Source organism: Anomaloglossus baeobatrachus, unplaced genomic scaffold (assembly GCF_048569485.1).
Source record: "Anomaloglossus baeobatrachus isolate aAnoBae1 unplaced genomic scaffold, aAnoBae1.hap1 Scaffold_318, whole genome shotgun sequence".
Classification (NCBI taxonomy): Eukaryota; Metazoa; Chordata; class Amphibia; order Anura; family Aromobatidae; genus Anomaloglossus; species Anomaloglossus baeobatrachus.
In genome coordinates, this window is record NW_027442579.1 from 149873 (window position 1) to 169714 (window position 19842).

The window sequence follows — 19842 nt, forward strand, 5'->3', positions numbered from 1 at the left end:
TCCATCAGCTGGGACATGAATTGGGTCCCCCGGTCAGTGAGCATTTCCTGGGGGAAACCCACTCGGGAGAAAATCTCCAGCAATGCGGTGGCCACCTTGTCAGCCCGAATGGACGACAAGGCCACTGCTTCCGGGTACCGGGTGGCATAGTCCACTACCGTCAGTATGAAGCGTTTCCCGGAGCTGCTGGGGATGGCCAGCGGGCCGACCAGATCCACAGCCACCCTCCTGAAAGGCTCATCGATGATTGGCAGAGATACTAGTGGGGCTTTGGGGTGTGGCCCCGCCTTCCCCACTCTCTGACAGGTTTCACACGAACGGCAGTAGGCAGCCACATCGGCCCCCATTTTTGGCCAGTAGAAATGCTGGTCTAACCTGGCCTTGGTCTTAGCGATCCCTAGGTGTCCGGCCATCGGAATCTCATGTGCGATCCGCAACAACTCCGTCCGGAACGGATAGGGTACCACCAACTGTCGGTCCCTGGGCCACGCCTCCGGTGAACCCTGCTGGACCGTGGCCCGGTACAGCCGTCCTTGGTCCCAGACCACTCGCTCCGGGTCCGAGTCCGAGGGAGGCTGTGCCGCCTGCTCCTTAAGAGCTTTCAGGCTGTCGTCAGCTTCTAACGCTGCCTGAAACCCCTGACTAGATGTGGCCAGAATCGACGAGACTGTCACATCTTCGGTCAGTACCCCGGGACCTGTGTCCTGGCCTCCACCTGACTCGGCTGCCACTTGGTCAGAAGGGGAAGAGCTATCGGACCTCCGGGAGGCCCCTTGGCTTCCAGCACTCCCACTGCGGGTGACAGCGGCCACAGCCGCTGCGACCGTGGGTCGTGCCTGCTCCTCCTCCGTTCCTGACCAAGTCGCCGGTTCAGGCAGACCGACCTGGCTTCCTGACACCCCGGTTGTGGGGGAACCATGCACCGAGATCTTACCTGGGAGCACTTCCGCTCCTGGACCGGCCCCAATCTCACCTGCCTGTTCCCCTCCTGCAGCAACAGAACCCCGCTGTGAAATCTCTGGGGACCCCACATTTGCTGTGGTAGCCCCCACCCCACACACTGGTCCTCCCCCTGCAGCACCCTGCTCTCTGCTTATCCCTGCAGAGGGCAGCAGATCCCAGCTCACAGGCTGATTACTTGTGGAGGCATTGTCACACCTTTCTCTGACCCCCTCCCCTGTCACAGCTGCAGCTGTGTGTGTGTCTATGGTGTCTGTGCAAGCAGAAATATCAGAGTTCACTCCCTCCTCCCTTACATCATTCATAGATAACACATTAACATTGTTAGGAGTCATGTCAGTACGGGCTGAAGGTTCAGCCCTTGGGGGGGGCCCAAACTGGGAGGTTATCTGCCCCAAATCTGTCCCAAGTAGCACGTTTGCAGGGATCCGATCAGTTACCCCCACCTCCCTCACCCCTCGCCCTGCGCCCCAGTCCACATAAATGTCAGCAACAGGCAGCGCCGGGTCAGTGCCTCCAATCCCGGAGACAGCGAGGGTTTTTCCAGGGATCAAGTCTTGGGGGGACACCATCTCAGGCCGCACCAGAGTCACCTCCGAGGCGCTGTCTCGCAGTCCTATGGTCACAGACCGGCCGACGGTGACAGGTTGGAAGCTGTCCAGGGACCTACCACCACCCCCACCCACACAATACACCTTGGGCGGCCCTTGGGACGGGGACGGAGCCGGGGCCTTGGGACGCTGAGGGCACATGGCCTTGAAGTGTCCAGGTAGGTTGCACTGGTGGCACCGTCTTGGTTCTGCCACGGGCCTGGAGAGGGGAGTTGAGGGGGACACCCCCTGCAGTCTAGGGGCAGGTGGGGCAGTCGCAGAATTCATCTTACCCCCTCTCCAGGTGCTGTTGGTGGCTGCTCTCCTGGCTTCAGGAGCCCGATTGTTGGTGTAGTCATCGGCCAGGGCAGCTGTAGCCGTGGACCCCTTTGGCTTCTGGTCTCAGATGAACTGGCGGAGATCCTCAGGGCAGTTCCACAAGAGTTGCTCCGTGATGAACAAGTCCAGGATCTCCGGTCCGGTGGAAAGCTGCAGGCCTTGGGTCCAGTGGTCGGCAGCTCGGGCAAGTGCCCGCCTGTGGTCAGCCCAGGAGTCCTTTGGTCCCTTCTGTAGGCTCCGGAACTTCTTGCGGTAGGACTCTGGAGTGAGGTTGTACTGTTGGATCAGGGCCCGCTTGATGGTGTCGTAGCCCTGATCTGCCTCAGCAGGCAAGTCCCCAAGGATATCCAGGGCCTTACCCCTTAAACGGGGGGTCAGGTATTTGGCCCACTGGTCCTTGTCCAGATGGTGCTGCAAGCAAGTCCGTTCAAAAGCAGTCAGGAAAGAGTCCAAGTCTCCATCCTTCTCCAGCACTGGGAAGTCCTCAACACGGACCTTTGGAAGTTTGGTGTCTTGAAGGTCACGTGTGGCTGATGAGGGCCGGAGCTGAGCTAGATGCAGCTGGTAGTCACGGTCTGCCTGTCGCTCCGCAGCCTCACGCTCTGCCTGGCGCTCTTCACGCGCTGCTTGCCGCTCCGCAGCCTCAGCATCACGCGCTGCCTGCCGCTCTGCCCTGCGCTCTGCCATGAGTATCTCGTAGGTATCCCGGTCTCCCGCCTGGAGAAGGGCCATAGCCATTTGGAGAAGGCTATCCGAGCCTCCCAGGCTCGGTGGAATGGCACGTGGTGATCTGCGGCCCGCTGCGGAGCCTGGTGCTTCACTGTCCCTTGCAGAGCGGAGGGCTGGCATCTGGCTCGTTGAGGACCCTTGGGTGAGCTGCTCCTCATCTTGTCCAGCAGTGCCAGGTTGTGCAATGCCCTCTGCAGAGCTGTTTTCTGGCGTCGAGCTCCTGGAGGACTCGTGGGCAACCTCCTCATTACTGTCCACAGCACCGTCCTCCCTCTCTTCGGCTCCTGCTTTAGCATTGGCCAGTTGCCTAGCTCTGCTCCTGGTGCCATCAGCCATTCTTGCAGACTTTTGGTCACTGACACAGAACTGACACCTGATGCCTCCACACACCTTACAGTATCTGCACTCTGACACTCTAGTGTTGAGCTAGTCTGAAGACCCCAGCAGCCACAGCTGCTGCAGGCAGTCTTTAGTGTCTGGGAGTATGGGTCTCACACTCACACACACTATTATCTCGATCCCACCGCTTGCCACCAATATGTCACAAACCACCGGGGGGGTCACTCAGAAATCCCCCGCGCTGGCTACCAGTACGTCACAATCGGGGGGTAACAAGTGGGGGTCACCCCTCCTTTATACCTCCCGACCGACAGACAGAGCACGTGACGCGCTCTCTAGCGCCCCTCTTATAGTCAGGCCAATTATGGAATTGCCCGACAATAAGCAAGGAGGCCGCTATACTACTTATGCCGATTATTGAAGGGTCCCCGGTGAGAGTAGGGTATATATTCCCCCGACCTCCGCGGGCGGAATATATAAAATCTCCCCGAATCTCACTGGCCTCCCCACAATAATCCTTGGCACAACTCGCTGCCACCAACCGCTTCACGGTAACTATTAGCCGAACACACAGACGTGGGATTCAAGATCGAGATAACAGAACAGCCCAAGATTAATTATATAATTTAATCAGCCTAAAGCACACTAGAAACTACAATATATACAATAGGGAATCTACAGAATATACATATGTCAGAGTACAGTTACAGATAAAGCATGGTTTACAAACAGGTATGCAATTCAATCAGTTACCTTGTGCGTCTGGCCACAGGGGGGCGCTGTAGACCAGGTTTCTAGGAACTCCCACAGATGTTTCCTGCACGTGACCCCCAGCGAAAGAACACTGGAAAATGGCCGAAGTAGGGTTATCAACCTGGGCAAATCCAGGTCCCCTCCTACCTTCGTGACCTCAGAGGGAGCACTGCTCCACCCCTGGCTGGAGTTATGGACAAAATCCACAACATGGAATATGGCCATAACTTGGCCTGGGAGCGTCGTAGGCGGACGCCAATGCTCTCATTGTGACAGTTATGAATTTAGCTACAGAATGAGAGGTTTCATGACTTGTCTACTAGTTCCACATTGGCTGATATCACGCCTGGGGTATTTCCCAAGCTCCCGCTCCCATAAAAAAGGTGTGCCAGCATCGTCCGCATGCGAAAACACCATTTTTATGGTTGCCGTATTTATCGGAAATATGGCTTGCGAGATATGAACCATTTTTTACTGGAGTCGTTCTGTCTGGCTAGTTCCAGAGCCTTATAATGAGATACAACTCTTGTTACAGGGTGACGGCAGGGAGTCATCCTGTGTCCTTTGTTCCCACATCACCTAATTTCCATATCACAGGAGATGGCCATGGGATGGGTTGCTAAACAAGTTGTGTGAAGGAAAGGGGGGGTGACACCAGGAGAGGGCTTCCTGACATAACTTGAATATCATGATTTATCGTCATATCTCCGGATTTACCTCACATGTGTTAAAGAGGATATGAGGGTTCTAAAGTAATCCTGTTTAGCGGAGGTGAGGGCCAAGCGAAATGCGTGAATTGCATTTTTTAATGTGGTGAAATCTTCCTGGGAGTGCGTTTTCTTCCACCGCCGCTCTGCAGCCCTAGACACTTGCCGAAGTTTTTTTTAGCGAGGCTGTTGTGCCAGGGCTGTCTATTGATTCGTCAATCTGCCGTGTACAAGGGGAGCACCTGAATCAATAGTTGATGCGAGAGTGGCGTTGTAGAAAATGGTGGCACTGTCTGTCGGGGAGTGACGATATGGAGGACAGAGGTAGGATAGTCAGAGAGGGTGCGCATGTTGAGATGTGCAAGGTTTCTGCGGCGGTGTGCTAGGTGCTGGACAGAGGGGACAGGTGAGTAGGACACGGCTGAAAAGGTCAGAAGATGGTGGTCAGATAGGGGGAGAGGGGAGGTTGTGAGGTCAGATAGAGAGCAGAGACGGGTGAGGTCTAGTGTGTGTCCATCTTTATAGGTGGCAGAGGTGGACCACTGAGATAGATAGGATGAAGCGAGGGACAGGAGTTTGGAGGCTGCCGACTGGCGGGTGTCAGTGGGGATGTTGAAGTCGCCCATGATGATAGTGGGAATGTCAGCAGAGAGAAAGTGAAGAAGCCAGGCAGAGAACTGGTCGATGAAGGCAGTGGTAGAGCCTTGGAGTCTGTATTTGATGGCCACTTGCAGGGAGAATAGATGCGGACAGAATGCACTTCAAAAGAAGGGAGGACAAGGGAGGGTAGAGGTGGGATTGGGTTAAAGCTGCAGTTGTTAGAAAGAAGAAGACCCACTCCTCCACCCTGTCTATTGCCAGGGCGAGGAGTGTGGGTAAAGTGCAGGCCGCCATAGCACAGCGCAGCAGGGGAGGCAGTATCAGAGGGTGTCAGCCATGTTTCGGTGAGGCCCAGAAAGGATAGCTTAGTAGAGGTAAAGAGATCGTGAATGATGTGCAGTGCATTACAGACAAAACGGGCGTTCCAGAGCGCTCCAGAGAAAGGGAGCGGTGGAGTGGTTGAGAGGAGAATGGATTTTATATTGGAAAGGTTGTGGTAGTTTTTATAGGTGCGGAGTGATAATGGGGGTGATTGAATGGTGAGTATCTTCTGTGGGGGTCCAGGATTGGGAGATATGTCACCAGCAGTGAGAAGTAGAGAAAGGGAGAGCAGGTGGGAGAAGGAGAGTGGACGGCATGTTCTGCGTCTCAGTAGGAGAGATCTGAGGTTTAGCAGCAGATCGGCAGATTATTATTATTATTATTTATTTATAGAGCACCATTAATTCCATGGTGCTGTAATGAGGACAGGCGGGGAGGTGAGAGGGAAGGGGAGATGATTATTTGTTTGGAGAGTGCTGGGGTTTGGGGATAGCGAAGGAAAGTGAGGATTAGTGGAGCAAAGACTGTAAGAGCATAGGTAAGCATGGTGATATTAATGTGTAAGGAGAAACAGAAAAGTAGCAAACACTGTAAAGGCCGCTTTACACGCTTCGATATCGTGACCGATATCGCCAGCGTGCGTACCCGCCCCCACCGGTTGTGCGACACGGACAAATCGCTGCCCGTGTCGCACAACATCGCCCGGACCCGTCACACTACTTACCTTCCCTGCGACGTCGCTGTGACCGGCGAACCGCCTCCTTTCAAAGGGGGCGGTTCGTTCAGCGTCACAGCAGCGTCACTGAACGGCCGCCCAATAGAAGCGGAGGGGCGAAGATGAGAGGGACGAACATCCTGCCCACCTCCTTCCTTCCTCATTGTGGCCGGGAAGCAGGTACGGAGAACTTCCTCGTTCCTGCGGCGTCACTCGGAGTGATGTGTGCTGCCGCAGGAACGAGGAACAACTTCGTTACTGCTGCAGTATTGATATTGGAGAATGGACCCTCATGTCACCGATGAGCGATTTTGCGACGATGCAAAATCACTCACAGGTGTCACACGCAACGGCATCGCTAAAGCGACCGGATGTGCGTCACAAATTCTGTGACACCAACGAGATCGCATTAGCGATGTCGTAGCGTGTAAAGCCCCCTTTAGAGCGAAGTGTTACCTTTTGGTCACTTCTGGGACATTTCTGGTATATTTCTGTGCACTTATAGGCAATTATCAAGGCACGCAGAGACCTGGTAAACTACTTTTATACATATCCCAGTGCACAAGATGAGCAGCAGTGAGCCAAAAGGGAGGGAGCAAATCAAACACAGACACATAGGCGGTGTTCTCAGTGATGTCCTATCACCAGAGATTAGCGGCACCCGAGTTGGCAGGAGCGTGGACCTACCTTCGGTGAGCTGCTGCTCCAGGTCTTTGATCTCCTCGGTCTCTCTGGCGATGCGGGATAACATGTCGTCCAGCCGGCCCTCCAGCTGCTTGTACTGTCTGTCCATCATCTCTAGCTGCTGCTCTTTACTGATCTTCTGTGCCTTTACATGGGACTGCGGATGAAGAGTAGAAGGCGTAGTGTAAGTCATCTGCAGTGCCCCCATACTAGTAACATACAGGTGCCTTCTCCCCCATAGATGGCGCCCCTGTGCTCAGCAATGCACCTCACCAGCACCCCGGAGCCAAGATCGGATAACTTGTGGCAGCTGTGCAAACGATGGCAGCAAAGAGCAGATTAATGATTCCCTCCCTGCAAGGACGGTAGGGACGGTGCAGGATAACATCGGGGATCAGCACTCCCCTCACAGTGCTAGCAGCAGAAGGCAAGGACAAGGAGCGGACGCACTCCTGCAGACTCCTGCACTGCAGAGCATCGCTCCTCGTGACTTCCCCGTCTCATGATGAGAGTTTCAGCCCTGCTCGAAGGAAAGTGTGGGCGCTCGGAGGAAGGTGTGGGCGCTCGGAGGAAGCTGTGGGGGCTCGGAGGAAGCTGTTGGGGCTCGGAGGAAGCTGCTCGGAGGAAGCTGTGGGGGCTCGGAGAAAACTCAGATCTGCTCCGGAGCCACAGGGCTGGAGGTTTGAAATCACAACACAGGAAGCACCAGCAGCAGCCAATCAGAGGCCAGCAGCTCCTGTGCTCCTCCCCCGCCCCAGAATTGAATTCTTCTCCTCCCTTCCTACAATGTGAGCATTCATCAGAGTCACCGGAGTCTCTGCTGCCCCAATAATAATAATAATAATAATCTTTATTTCTATAGCGCCAACATATTCCGTAGCGCTTTACAATTCAGGAGGATCATATACAAACAAGTAACAGTTATAGAAATACAATATTTAGAGGGGAAAAAAAAATACAACCCTGCTCGTGAGAGCTTACAATCTACAATGAGATGGGGGGGAGAGGCAAGGTTCAAGTGCTTATTTACAATGACAATCCAACCATCTCACGGAAATGGGGCTGGATAATGGTTTCCTGGACCAGTGGGCCCGAGCCTTGAGATGCCTTTGGGTGCCATGGAGTTTGATGTGGAGCTATGTTGTGAGAGGTTGTAGAGGGACTATGTGAATCGAATCTGATTAGGGAGTGTGATAGGCCGCCCTAAAAAGATGCGTCTTTAGGGTGCGTCTGAAGCTGAGTAAGTTGTGATTTGTCCTAACTTCTTGGGGTAGAGCGTTCCAGAGGGTTGGTGCAGCTCGGAAGAAGTCTTGGATCCGGGAGTGGGAGGTTCGAATTAGTGTGGATGTTAGTCGAAAGTCGCTTGCAGAGCGTAGAGAACGGGTGGACTGATAGACAGAGAGGAGGGTGGAGATGTAGGGGGGTGCTGCACTGTGGAGAGCTTTGTGGGTGAGAACAAGCAGTTTGAATTGGATCCTATGATATATGGGCAGCCAGTGCAATGACTGGCACAGAGCAGAGGCATCCGAGTAGCGGTTAGCCAGATAGGTGACCCGGGCTGCTGCATTAAGGATTGACTGTAGAGGAGAGAGTCTAGTTAGGGGGAGACCAATTAATAGAGAGTTACAGTAGTCCAAGCGAGAGTGGATCAGGGCCACGGTGAGGGTTTTTGTCGTTTCCATTGTGAGAAAGGGGCGGATTCTAGAGATGTTCTTGAGGTGCAAGCGGCAGGTGCGGGCAAGAGATTGTATGTGGGAGGTGAAGGAAAGATCAGTGTCAAGTATAACCCCCAGGCAGCGGGCTTGCGGCCTAGGACTTATCGTTGTGCCACACACAGAGAGGGAGATGTCAGGTTGAGGAAAGTTGGAAGATGGAGGGAAAAGAAGAAGTTCAGTTTTGGAAAGGTTAACAGTTAGCCCACACCCCAAAATAGTCCAGAACCTCATGCCGCTGCGCCTGTACATCCAGCGATAATAGGTCCCTGCGGGGCTCACCCCGGGGCTGCTGCGTAGCAATCAGTGTACACCACATGATGTAACCGTCACAGGAGGATTCACCACAAACGAGCAGAAACTGCAGCTGCACAGCAACCAGAAATCCATGGAAAACACAGTAGGGAGGTGGAGTGCAGCAGCCCCAAATAATCCCCGGCCCGCAGACATCAGAGCCCCAATAATAACACGTTACAACCCCAGTACTGGAGGAGCCGCCTCCCCACCAGTACCAGAGCCCAGAGGAGCCGTCTCCCCACCAGTACCAGAGCCCAGAGGAGCCGTCTCCCCGCCAGTACCGGAGCCCAGAGGAGCCGCCTCCCCGCCAGTACCAGAGCCCAGAGGAGCCGTCTCCCCGCCAGTACCAGAGCCCAGAGGAGCCGTCTCCCCGCCAGTACCGGAGCCCAGAGGAGCCGCCTCCCCACCAGTACCAGAGCCCAGAGGAGCCGCCTCCCTGCCAGTGCTGGAGCCCGGAAGAGCCGCCTCCCCGCCAGTGCTGGAGCCCGGAGGAGCCGCCTCCCCGCCAGTACCGGAGCCCAGAGGAGCCGCCTCCCCGCCAGTGCTGGAGCCCGGAAGAGCCGCCTCCCCGCCAGTACCAAAGCCCGGAGGAGCCGCCTCCCCGCCAGTACCGGAGACTGGAGGAGCCGCCTCCCCGCCAGTACCGGAGCCCAGAGGAGCCGCCTCCCCGCCAGTGCCCGTAGAAGCTGCCTCCCCGCCAGTGGAGCTGCCTCCTCGCCAGTACCGGAGCCCAGAGGAGCTGCGCCCCCACCAATACCGGAGCCCAGAGAGAGGAGCCACCTCCACGCCAGTACCGGAGCCCGGAGAAACCGCCTCCCCACCAGAACCAGAGAAGCCGCCCACCCCATCAATACTGGAGCCCGGAGGACCCGCCCTTCCCCCCCAACCCCCACCAGTACTGGAGCCCGGAGGAGCCGCCCCCCTGCCAGTGCCAGAGGATCCGCCTCCCCGCCAGTGCCCGGAGGAGCCGCCTCACCGCCAGTACCAGAGCCCAGAGGAGCCGCCCCCCCCACCAGTACCGGAGCCCGGAGGAGCCGCCTCCCTGCCAGTAGCGAAGCCCGGAGGAGCCGCCTCCCCGCCTATACCAGAGCCCGGAGGAGCCACCTCCCCGCCAGTACCTGAGGAACAGCCTCCCCACCAGTACCAGAGCCCAGAGGAGCCGCCTCCCCCCCCACCAGTACCAGAGCCCGGTGGAGCCCCCCCCCACTAGTACTGGAGCCCAGAGGAGCCGCCCCTCCACCAGTACCAGAGCCCGGAGGAGTATATAAGGACACGGTGACAGTATATAGGCTGTGTACTGGTACAGCTATCCAAGAGCACAGTGTACAGACACTATAAACAATATACACATACACTACAGGTCTTCACCGCAGTACCCAGGCTGCTCCTGCCTTATACCTAATCTTCCGGACTATAGTCTATACGTGCTGAGAAGCCATGTTGTTGGTTTCCGCTCACATTCCTGTGGGATCACCCAGTGTCCTCAGTATCAATCAGCCAGTAAATCCTTGCCCATGTCTGGGAGCCGTCACTCACATGTGTGGGGTCCTGGGGACTGAGGGCGTGGAGCTGTCGCTGCAGCCCCTCGATCTCCCGCTGCTTCTGGGCCATCTCTCTCCGCTGCCGCTCCATCTGTCTCTCCAGTTCCTGAGCTTCGTCCCTCAGCTGGTTCAGTATCTGGATCCGGCTCCCCAGCTGCTGCCGCAGCTCTTCCTTCTCTGCCTCTGAGATCTATGGGAGCAAAGAGTGAGGCGAGTTACACAGCGACGTCTGTCACACCACCACATCTAATGATTGCCTGTGTGTCGCACCGGAGGGGAGCACACTGGATGCCAGGACAGGGCAAACACTAGGGAGCGGCCCTGATTCTGCCTGGGTTACCACTCTGATAACACAGATATTGGGGATTGTAGTCTCCACGTTCACCTTCTTCTGTGTTACCGCTTCCTCCAGCTCCTTCAGCTCCTCGGAGGCCTGCACCATCTGCTCCTCGGCGTGGACGATTTCCTCGTGCAGATCACTCAGTTTCGCTTCAGCTACAAGATATGAGAAAAAAAATAAAAGGCACAATTTGTGGCCTTGCAGGAGCCGTGCTGTGATGCCACAGGACATGGTGCCACGAGTGACAGGATACAGCACCCCGGCACTGTGCTACCCTCACCTGCCCGTATATTGTGCTCCTTTTCATGCAGGTCTACGTCCAGGCTGGTGTGAATACGAGCTCGGATCTGCTGATTTTTGATCTGGTCGTCAGAATCAATATCGATGTTCCCAACGTGCATTTGCTGTGCGTGATGGGGGATGAACTGCTCGTGGGCATACAGGTTTCTCTTGTACCTGGCTTTCCCAATGTAGGGACTCTCTGCAGGAGTATCGTCCTCGCCCACCTCCTGTAGATGAGAGGCATATGCTGGCATGATGGAGGAGAGTCTAACAACCCCCCATCTGGTATCATCGGTTTTCCCTCGTCTCTGCTGCCGGCCCCGAAAACCAAGGCCAGGAAGGAGGTTACAGGGTGAGCAGTGAAGGCACAGGTTGTGCGGCATAGCACAGTGCGCGTGCAGGAGGCAGACTGACCACGACTGGCGGAGGCACAGGTTGTGCGGCACAGCACAGTGCGCGTGCAGGAGGCAGACTGACCACGACTGGCGGAGGCACAGGTTGTGCGGCACAGCACAGTGCGCGTGCAGGAGCAGACTGACCACGACTGGCGGAGGCACAGGTTGTGCGGCATAGCACAGTGCGCGTGCAGGAGGCAGACTGACAGCGACTGGCGGAGGCACAGGTTGTGCGGCACAGCACAGTGCGCGTGCAGGAGCAGACTGACCACGACTGGCGGAGGCACAGGTTGTGCGGCACAGCACAGTGCGCGTGCAGGAGGCAGACTGACAGCGACTGGCGGAGGCACAGGTTGTGCGGCACAGCACAATGCACGTGCAGGAGGCAGACTGACAGCGACTGGTGAAGGCACAGGTTGTGCAGCACAGCACAGTGCACGTGCAGCGGTCCGACTAACAGCCACATGCTTGTCCTGTTGGCGCCCCCCTGCCATTAACTATATCAGCCCAATGACACGTAGTCTGCTGCCATGCATGATTTACCACTTACTGCCCAGAACCTGTGAGGGCTCAGGAGCACAGGAGACCTCAGTACATGGCGGGGACACCCACCTGAGACCCAAGAACGCTGGCCAGCTGCAGAGGAAACCTCAATACATGGCGAGGACACCCACCCAGGACCCAAGAACACTGGCCAGCTGCAGAGGAGACCTCAGTACATGGCGAGGACACCCACCTGAGACCCAAGAACGCTGGCCAGCTGCAGAGGAAACCTCAGTACATGGCGAGGACACCCACCCAGGACCCCAGAACACTGGCCAGCTGCAGAGGAGACCTCAGTACATGGCGAGGACACCCACCCAGGACCCCAGAACACTAGGCAGCTGCAGAGGAGACCTCAATACATGGCGAGGACACCCACCCAGGACCCCAGAACACTGGCCAACTGCAGAGGAGACCTCAGTATATGGCGAGGACACCCACCCAGGACCCAAGAACGCTGGCCAGCTGCAGAGGAAACCTCAGTACATGGCGAGGACATCCACCCAGGACCCCAGAACACTGGCCAGCTGCAGAGGAGACCTCAGTATATGGCGAGGACACCCACCCAGGACCCCAGAACACTGGCCAGCTGCAGAGGAGACCTCAGTACATGGCGAGGACACCCACCCAGGACCCCAGAACGCTGGCCAGCTGCAGGACTACAACTCCGTCACCTCATAGGTCAGATATCCCAGCGGCTCAAACTTGGCATCGATCTTGTAGAAGGCGAGCTCCTGCTCCAGATGGTACTGTTTCTGGCAGGCTCGGGTCAGCGCCAGCGTCTTCTCCTGCAGCTACGAGGAGAATACAGAGAATGATGAAAGTAATAATACGTCAGGAGCGCGGTAGTCCGAGGGTCACAGCACAGACGGCACATACAGCACAATACCACAGCACGGACCACAATACTAAACTCACTATTGCCATAGATGACAATGGCCAACATGCAGGGGCACTGCTGGGGGTTGTAGTTCTCCCCACAGTGCCCGGCAGATCAGCCATCATGTGACCTGTAGTGGTATTGTACCTCACACACGGCATGCAGCCCTCCTCTCACAGGATGCCACGTCTAAGGGGGAGAGGACGTGGTCAGACATGGAGGACACATGCAGAGTTACAGCACATCATGCAGCGCGACACAGGGGACGTGCCGAGATACCTGCACACGAGAGGCCCACCGGACGCTGCAAGGAAGAAAGAAGGAGTCAAGACGCCGCCACCTCTGATCACAGTCCTATCACTGATCAGAAATCACCCCCGTTCTGTCAGCAGCTCCTGCGCAGACCCCTGTGTCTCCATGGTTACAGGCCACATAATCTCTGCATAGAAGACTGCGGGAGTGGACTCTTCCAGTAGGAGAGGGGTATGTGGGCCTGGTAGGCTGGCACAGAGGCGGTAGATGAGGAGCCTTCAGTAGGCAGAGAACGGCTCATACACGGCTCATGTACACTGCGCTCTGCCTCCACTACTGCTGAAGCAGAAGGATCAGGATGAGCAGAGCGGGCTAAATATCATGGGGATGTCTAGTGCTGGGGCTGTCAGCCGCTCCGCACAGCTCCTACAGCAGCCGAGGCGATGCTCATCAGGCACAGCCGACGTTGAGCAACGTCTGCCTTCAGTGAGCACACCAGGAAATGTTGAGTGTCCCAAGGATCAGCGCCCCCATCCTGCTGCCCCGGGGTCAGCGCCCCCATCCTGCTGTCCCAAGGATCAGCGCCCCCATCCTGCTGTCCCAAGGATCAGCGCCCCCATCCTGCTGTCCCAAGGATCAGCGCCCCCATCCTGCTGCCCCGGGGTCAGCGCCCCCATCCTGCTGTCCCAAGGATCAGCGCCCCCATCCTGCTGTCCCAAGGATCAGCGCCCCCATCCTGCTGTCCCAAGGACCAGCGCCCCCATCCTGCTGTCCCAAGGACCAGCGCCCCCATCCTGCTGTCCCAAGGACCAGCGCCCCCATCCTGCTGTCCCAAGGACCAGCGCCCCCATCCTGCTGTCCCAAGGACCAGCGCCCCCATCCTGCTGTCCCAAGGACCAGCGCCCCCATCCTGCTGTCCCAAGGACCAGCGCCCCCATCCTGCTGTCCCAAGGATCAGCGCCCCCATCCTGCTGTCCCAAGGATCAGCGCCCCCATCCGGCTGTCCCAAGGATCAGCGCCCCCATCCGGCTGTCCCAAGGATCAGCGCCCCCATCCTGCTGTCCCAAGGATCAGCGCCCCCATCCTGCTGTCCCAAGGACCAGCGCCCCCATCCTGCTGTCCCAAGGACCAGCGCCCCCATCCTGCTGTCCCAAGGACCAGCGCCCCCATCCTGCTGTCCCAAGGACCAGCGCCCCCATCCTGCTGTCCCAAGGACCAGCGCCCCCATCCTGCTGTCCCAAGGACCAGCGCCCCCATCCTGCTGTCCCAAGGATCAGCGCACCCATCCTGCTGTCCCAAGGACCAGCGCCCCCATCCTGCTGTCCCAAGGACCAGCGCCCCCATCCTGCTGTCCCAAGGACCAGCGCCCCCATCCTGCTGTCCCAAGGACCAGCGCCCCCATCCTGCTGTCCCAAGGATCAGCGCCCCCATCCTGCTGTCCCAAGGATCAGTGCCCCCATCCTGCTGCACTGTGGTCAGTGCCCCCATCCTGCTGCACTGTGGTCAGTGCCCCCATCCTGCCACAGCCAGGAGAAGACACCAGTGTTACCTAGCCGATGCCCCAGAGTCAGCGCTACAGGCCACAGCGAGGAGTACACGCTGGCGTAACCCAACCGACACCCTAGAGTTAGCACTACAGGCCACAGCGAGGAGCAGAGACCGGTGTAACCCAACCGATGTAACCCCCACACCCGGACTGATCCCCATGTGCACTGGTCAGACAGCTAAACCTGTGGAGCACAGCACAACAGGACGGCTCCACACCTAACTCATCATAGCAGCCTCGTCCACAGGCACCGACCCCTCCAGCTCCTGCACAGGGGGAAGAGAGCTGAAGACGTCTGTGGGGCCATGTCCCAGATGTCAGGGACGCGAGCGACCATGATCTCAGAGACATGCCTAAATACACCCAGAGAAACAGCAAGTTTGCCCCACAGCCAGAGGAGGGTCCACGCGGAGGGGACAGAATAGAAGGGTCCAGTGTGAGAGAACACTAGGGTCCAGAAATAGGGGGAGAGAATAGAAGGGTCCAGAGAGAGGGGTCTGAGAATAGATGGGTCCAGATGAAGGGGCAAGATTAGAAGGGCTCTAAAAAAAGAAGGGGGCAAGAATAGAAGGGTCCAGAGGGAGCAGGCAAAAATAGAAGGGTCCAGAGGGAGGGGACGCCTAGGAGTCCTGAAGAAGGTGGGGGGAACAGAAGTCTGTATGCACCACACTAACAGAGGTTGCTGCACCGTGGGGCCGTGCACCCTCTTGCCATTGTGCTCCTCAGATTGTCGTACATGGGCTTTATACAAGGCGCCTGCTATGTGGAGATTACTTGCAGATAATTAGGGAGGACCAGTCGTCTTCTGCAGACGTCGCACACAGGCCTGCAGGGTCCGGTGGGGACTTACAAGCTCGTCCCTGGTGGCCATCTGGCGCCCCAGCTCCTGGTAGATCTTCTTCTGCTGCTTCACCTCCTGCTGCAGAGACTTGTTAAGCTGGTCCTGGCTGTGGAGCTCACTGGCCACATTCGTCTTCTGACTCTGCAGCTCCTCGATCTCCTTCATCTTCTTCTCCAGGTCCGTCTCCAGCTTCTCCACCTCCTCTACAAGAACAGTTCAGTATCAAATCCTCCCACAGATATCAGACCACTAATGACCCAGAGTATGAGGTGACAACCCTGAACCTAGAGGGGTCCACAAACCCCGGGAACATCAGTGCCACCCCTGCTGCACTGGTTCAGCCCCGCACACCTAGACCTCCTCTTGAGAAGACACAAGTGCTTGGGCCGTTCAGAATCAGAAAAGCATGGCTGGCTTTTTCCAAAGCCACTTTCACCCCTGTCCATGCTCTGTGTGCAGGATTGCAGCTTTTCTCCATTGGAGTCACTAGGGATGAGATGCAATACCACACAAGCCCTGAGAACAGGAGTGGCGCTGCCTTTAGCTATAGGCTGCCACGTTGTTGTAGTGTGCATCATTTAGGGGTACTTTGCACGTTGCGACATCGCTAGCATCGGCTAGCGATGCCGAGCGCGAAAGTCCCCGCCCCCGTCGCACATGGGATATCTTGTGATAGCTGCCGTAGCGAACATTATCGCTACGGCAGCTTCACACGAACTTACCTGCCCTGCGATGTCGCTGTGACCGGCGACCCGCCTCCTTCCTAAGGGGGCGTGTCGTGCGACGTCACGCGGCAGGCGGCCAATAGAAGCGGAGGGGCGGAGATGAGCGGGATGTAAACATCCCGCCCAGCTCCTTCCTTCTGCATAGCCGGTGGAGGCAGGTAAGGAGATGTTCCTCGCTCCTGCGGCTTCACACACAGCGATGTGTGCTGCCGCAGGAACGAGGAACAACATCGTGTCTCCTATTGGTGCGACATTATGAAAATGACTGACGCTACACAGATCACCGATTTACGACGCTTTTGCGATCGTTTATCGGCGCATTTAGGCTTTACATGTTGCAACGTCGTTACCGGCGCCAGATGTGCGTCACTTTCGATTTGACCCCGACGATATCGCAGTAGCGATGTCGCAGCGTGCAAAGTACCCCTAAGGCTTCCACAGTGCAGCAGTGTGATGCGACATACCGGATGCACCGATGACGTGGGATGGACGCGGGTCCGGCACTCACCTAAGTTGAACCGGTTGTGCGCCTCCTGCCTCTCCTGGATCGTGATCACCTGTCCATCCAGGGAGTTCAGAGAGCGCAGGTGGAAGATGACGTAGAGCCGGTAATGGGGGAGGTTGGTCACCGGGTTATCAGCCAAGACCAAGGAAGTCAAGTCCTTCAATGCCTTGAGGCGGGAGATATCCTGCAGCTACAGATGGAGAGGCTCAGCCGCAGGGAGCAGTCACCGGACATCCAGGCAGGGGCGGCAGGACTACTTACAGAGGAGATGGCATTCTGCTTCATATTCAGGCTCCGCAGAGCCTTCATCTTCTTCCCCAGCCAGGCCGGGATGTGCTCGATCTCATTACAGGACAGGTTCAGCTTCTGGAGATTCTGCATGTGCTCCACACCATCAATCTTCCTGCAAAACAGAAAGGTCAGAAAGAGGGACTGGAAATGGGTCTGTACGAGGGTCTCGCACTAACGCATACATCTGTGCAGGCTCGAGCAGTGAGACCGCAACTCTGCTGACATAATTGAGAGAAACACAGACAGGAGCCCCCCAGTAACACCACACTGCCCCTTGGGGGGATGAGGAGGCCAACTCTGCAAAGCAGTGGGGACACGTGAGATGCTGCCATCACATCACCTGTACATACATAGAACGTGACCCTGCAGATGCAGCTCTGGGGGTGAGCAGAGCATTAACTTACATCTCTGCAGCCCCCAATGTGAGGACTACAGGGACGGGAACCGTTAGCTTGTACCCGTCAGGTACTCTGCTTTATAAAACACAGGCACACTACCGACAGTCCTGTCTATGGCTGGCTGTGAGGATGACCGTACCGCCGACAATCCTGTATGTAGCCAGGGGAACAAGGATGACTATACCGCCGACAATCCAATCCTGCATGTGGCCGGGAGGGGGGGGGGGCGAGGATGACCGTACCGCCAATAATCCTGTATGTGACCGGGGGGCGTGGATGACCGTACCGCCGACAATCCTGTATGTGACCGGGGGGTGGGGGATGACCATACCGCCGACAATTCTGTATGTGACTGGGGGGCGAGGATCACCGTACTGCCGACAATCCTGTATGTGGTCGGCTGTAATCAGGGGCGAGGATAGCCGTACCGCCGACAATTCTGTATGTGACCGGGGGGGGGGGAGGGCGAGGATCACCGTACTGCCGACAATTCTGTATGTGACTGGGGGGCGAGGATCACCGTACTGCCGACAATCCTGTATGTGGTCGGCTGTAATCAGGGGCGAGGATAGTCGTACCGCTGACAATCCTGTATGTGGCCGGGGGGGCAAGGATGACCGTACCGCCGACAATTCTGTACGTGACTGGGGGGGGCGAGGATCACCGTACCGCTGACAATCCTCTATGTGACCGGGGAGGTGAGGATGACCGTACCGCCGACAATCCTGTATGTGGCCGGGGGGCAAGGATGGCCATACCGCTGACAATTCTGTCTGTGGTTGGCTGTGATCAGGGGCGAGGATAGCCGTACCGCCGACAGTCCTGTATGTGGCCAGCTGTGAGGATGGCCGTACCGCCGACAGTCCTGTATGTGGCCGGCTGTGATGGGGGGGTGAGGAGGGCTGTACCACTGACAATCCTGTGCGTGGAAGGCTGTGATTGGGGGCAAGGAGGGCTATACCGCTGACAGTCCTGTCTATGGCCGGCTGTGGCCAGGGGTGAATGTGTCCTGCCCTCACCTGATCCGGTTGTCTGCCAGGTTCAGCTCTCTCAGCCTCGTCTGCCGCTCCAGCTTCTCGATCCTCTGGATGAGATTATGGCTGAGGTTCAGCACTTCCAGCCGCTCACATTTCTCTAGGTTCTCTATAAACTGTGCAGCAGACGTACAGTCAGTCCTCATGAGCCGGCACTGCAGCTGCGTACATCAACTCCTCAACAGCTCAAATATTACAACTCACCTTGAACTTTTTGCCTCCATCTTTAGAAAGAGAAAGATTCAGTGAGCGGACAGACGCCAGGTTCTCCTGCTTAGATAACTTCTGGATGAGCGATTCTGTGATGTAACGCACCCCGGGATTATCACCTAAAAATCGGAAGGCGGGTGTGAAGCATCACACTTTACTTACTCTGCTGGGGAATTAGCAGCTCAGACATTTCTACATTGCTGCCGCAGAGGCCACAGGCGCACGCACCGCGTAGGACACACGGGCCACAGGCGCACGCACTGTGTAGGACCCACGGGCCACAGGCGCACGCATCGTGTAGGACACACGGGCCACAGGCGCACGCATCGTGTAGGACACACGGGCCACAGGCGCACGCATCGTGTAGGACACACGGGCCACAGGCGCACGCATCGTGTAGGACACACGGGCCACAGGCGCACGCATCGTGTAGGACACACGGGCCACAGGCGCACGCATCGTGTAGGACACACGGGCCACAGGCGCACGCATCGTGTAGGACACACGGGCCACAGGCGCACGCATCGTGTAGGACACACGGGCCACAGGCACACGCATCGCGTCAGGCGCAGAGGCCACAGGCACACGCATTGCGTCGGGCGCAGAGGCCACAGGCGCACGCATCGCGTCGGGCGCAGAGGCCACAGGCGCACGCATCGTGTAGGACACACGGGCCACAGGCGCATGCATCGTGTAGGACACACGGGCCACAGGCGCACGCATCGTGTAGGACACACGGGCCACAGGCGCACGCATCGTGTAGGACACACGGGCCACAGGCGCACGCACCGTGTAGGACACACAGGCACTCACACTGTGACTATGTACTAGTTTCCCACCTTCTTGTATTTCATACTCCGAGATGTCGCTGTTTTCGGTCGTATCGAGGCTGCGGCTGGAGATCCCGCTCGGCGGTTTTCTGGGGATCAGTGATCTCATTTTTGGATTAGACAGTGCAGATTGTGGACTTCTGGGGCTTTTCTTCATTATATGATGCGTTTCCCCTTTAAACTGAGAATGACAGATATGAGACCATCAATGTCCGAGGTTTCTGTGTCCGCGTCAGCAGCATTAGCGGTGCTGTACTGTATATAACACATAGGATACAGCGGTAAGGGGAGATATAAGAGGAGAAGGGACCTGATCATAGGAGCCTACAATCTACACAGCGTCTAGGAGTCAGCAGAGGCCAGAAACACTGCGGTGGCTTCACTTCCTTCCTCTTCTGTACATGTCGTTGGTAGCCGAGTGGAGGCACCCGCCCAACCGTGCCCAACCGTATCCAACCGTATCCAACCGTATCCAGCCGGTAC

The 19842-nt window shown here is 57.1% G+C and overlaps 1 protein-coding gene across 1 annotated transcript in view; it reads right to left on the reverse strand.

Annotated features, from left to right (window-relative positions):
* LOC142269304 (centriolin-like) overlaps positions 1-19842 on the reverse strand; it is a 153029-nt gene that overhangs the window by 131951 nt on the left and 1236 nt on the right. The window contains exons 2-12 of the mRNA XM_075332401.1: positions 19369-19540; positions 18524-18648; positions 18305-18435; positions 16858-16999; positions 16600-16786; positions 15376-15569; positions 12522-12641; positions 10908-11136; positions 10673-10782; positions 10283-10477; positions 6741-6894 (exon numbers count right to left, since the gene is read on the reverse strand). Coding sequence (XP_075188516.1) covers positions 6741-6894; positions 10283-10477; positions 10673-10782; positions 10908-11136; positions 12522-12641; positions 15376-15569; positions 16600-16786; positions 16858-16999; positions 18305-18435; positions 18524-18648; positions 19369-19516 — 1735 coding nt within the window. The 5' untranslated portion in view covers positions 19517-19540. The remainder of the gene's footprint in view (positions 1-6740; positions 6895-10282; positions 10478-10672; positions 10783-10907; positions 11137-12521; positions 12642-15375; positions 15570-16599; positions 16787-16857; positions 17000-18304; positions 18436-18523; positions 18649-19368; positions 19541-19842) is intronic.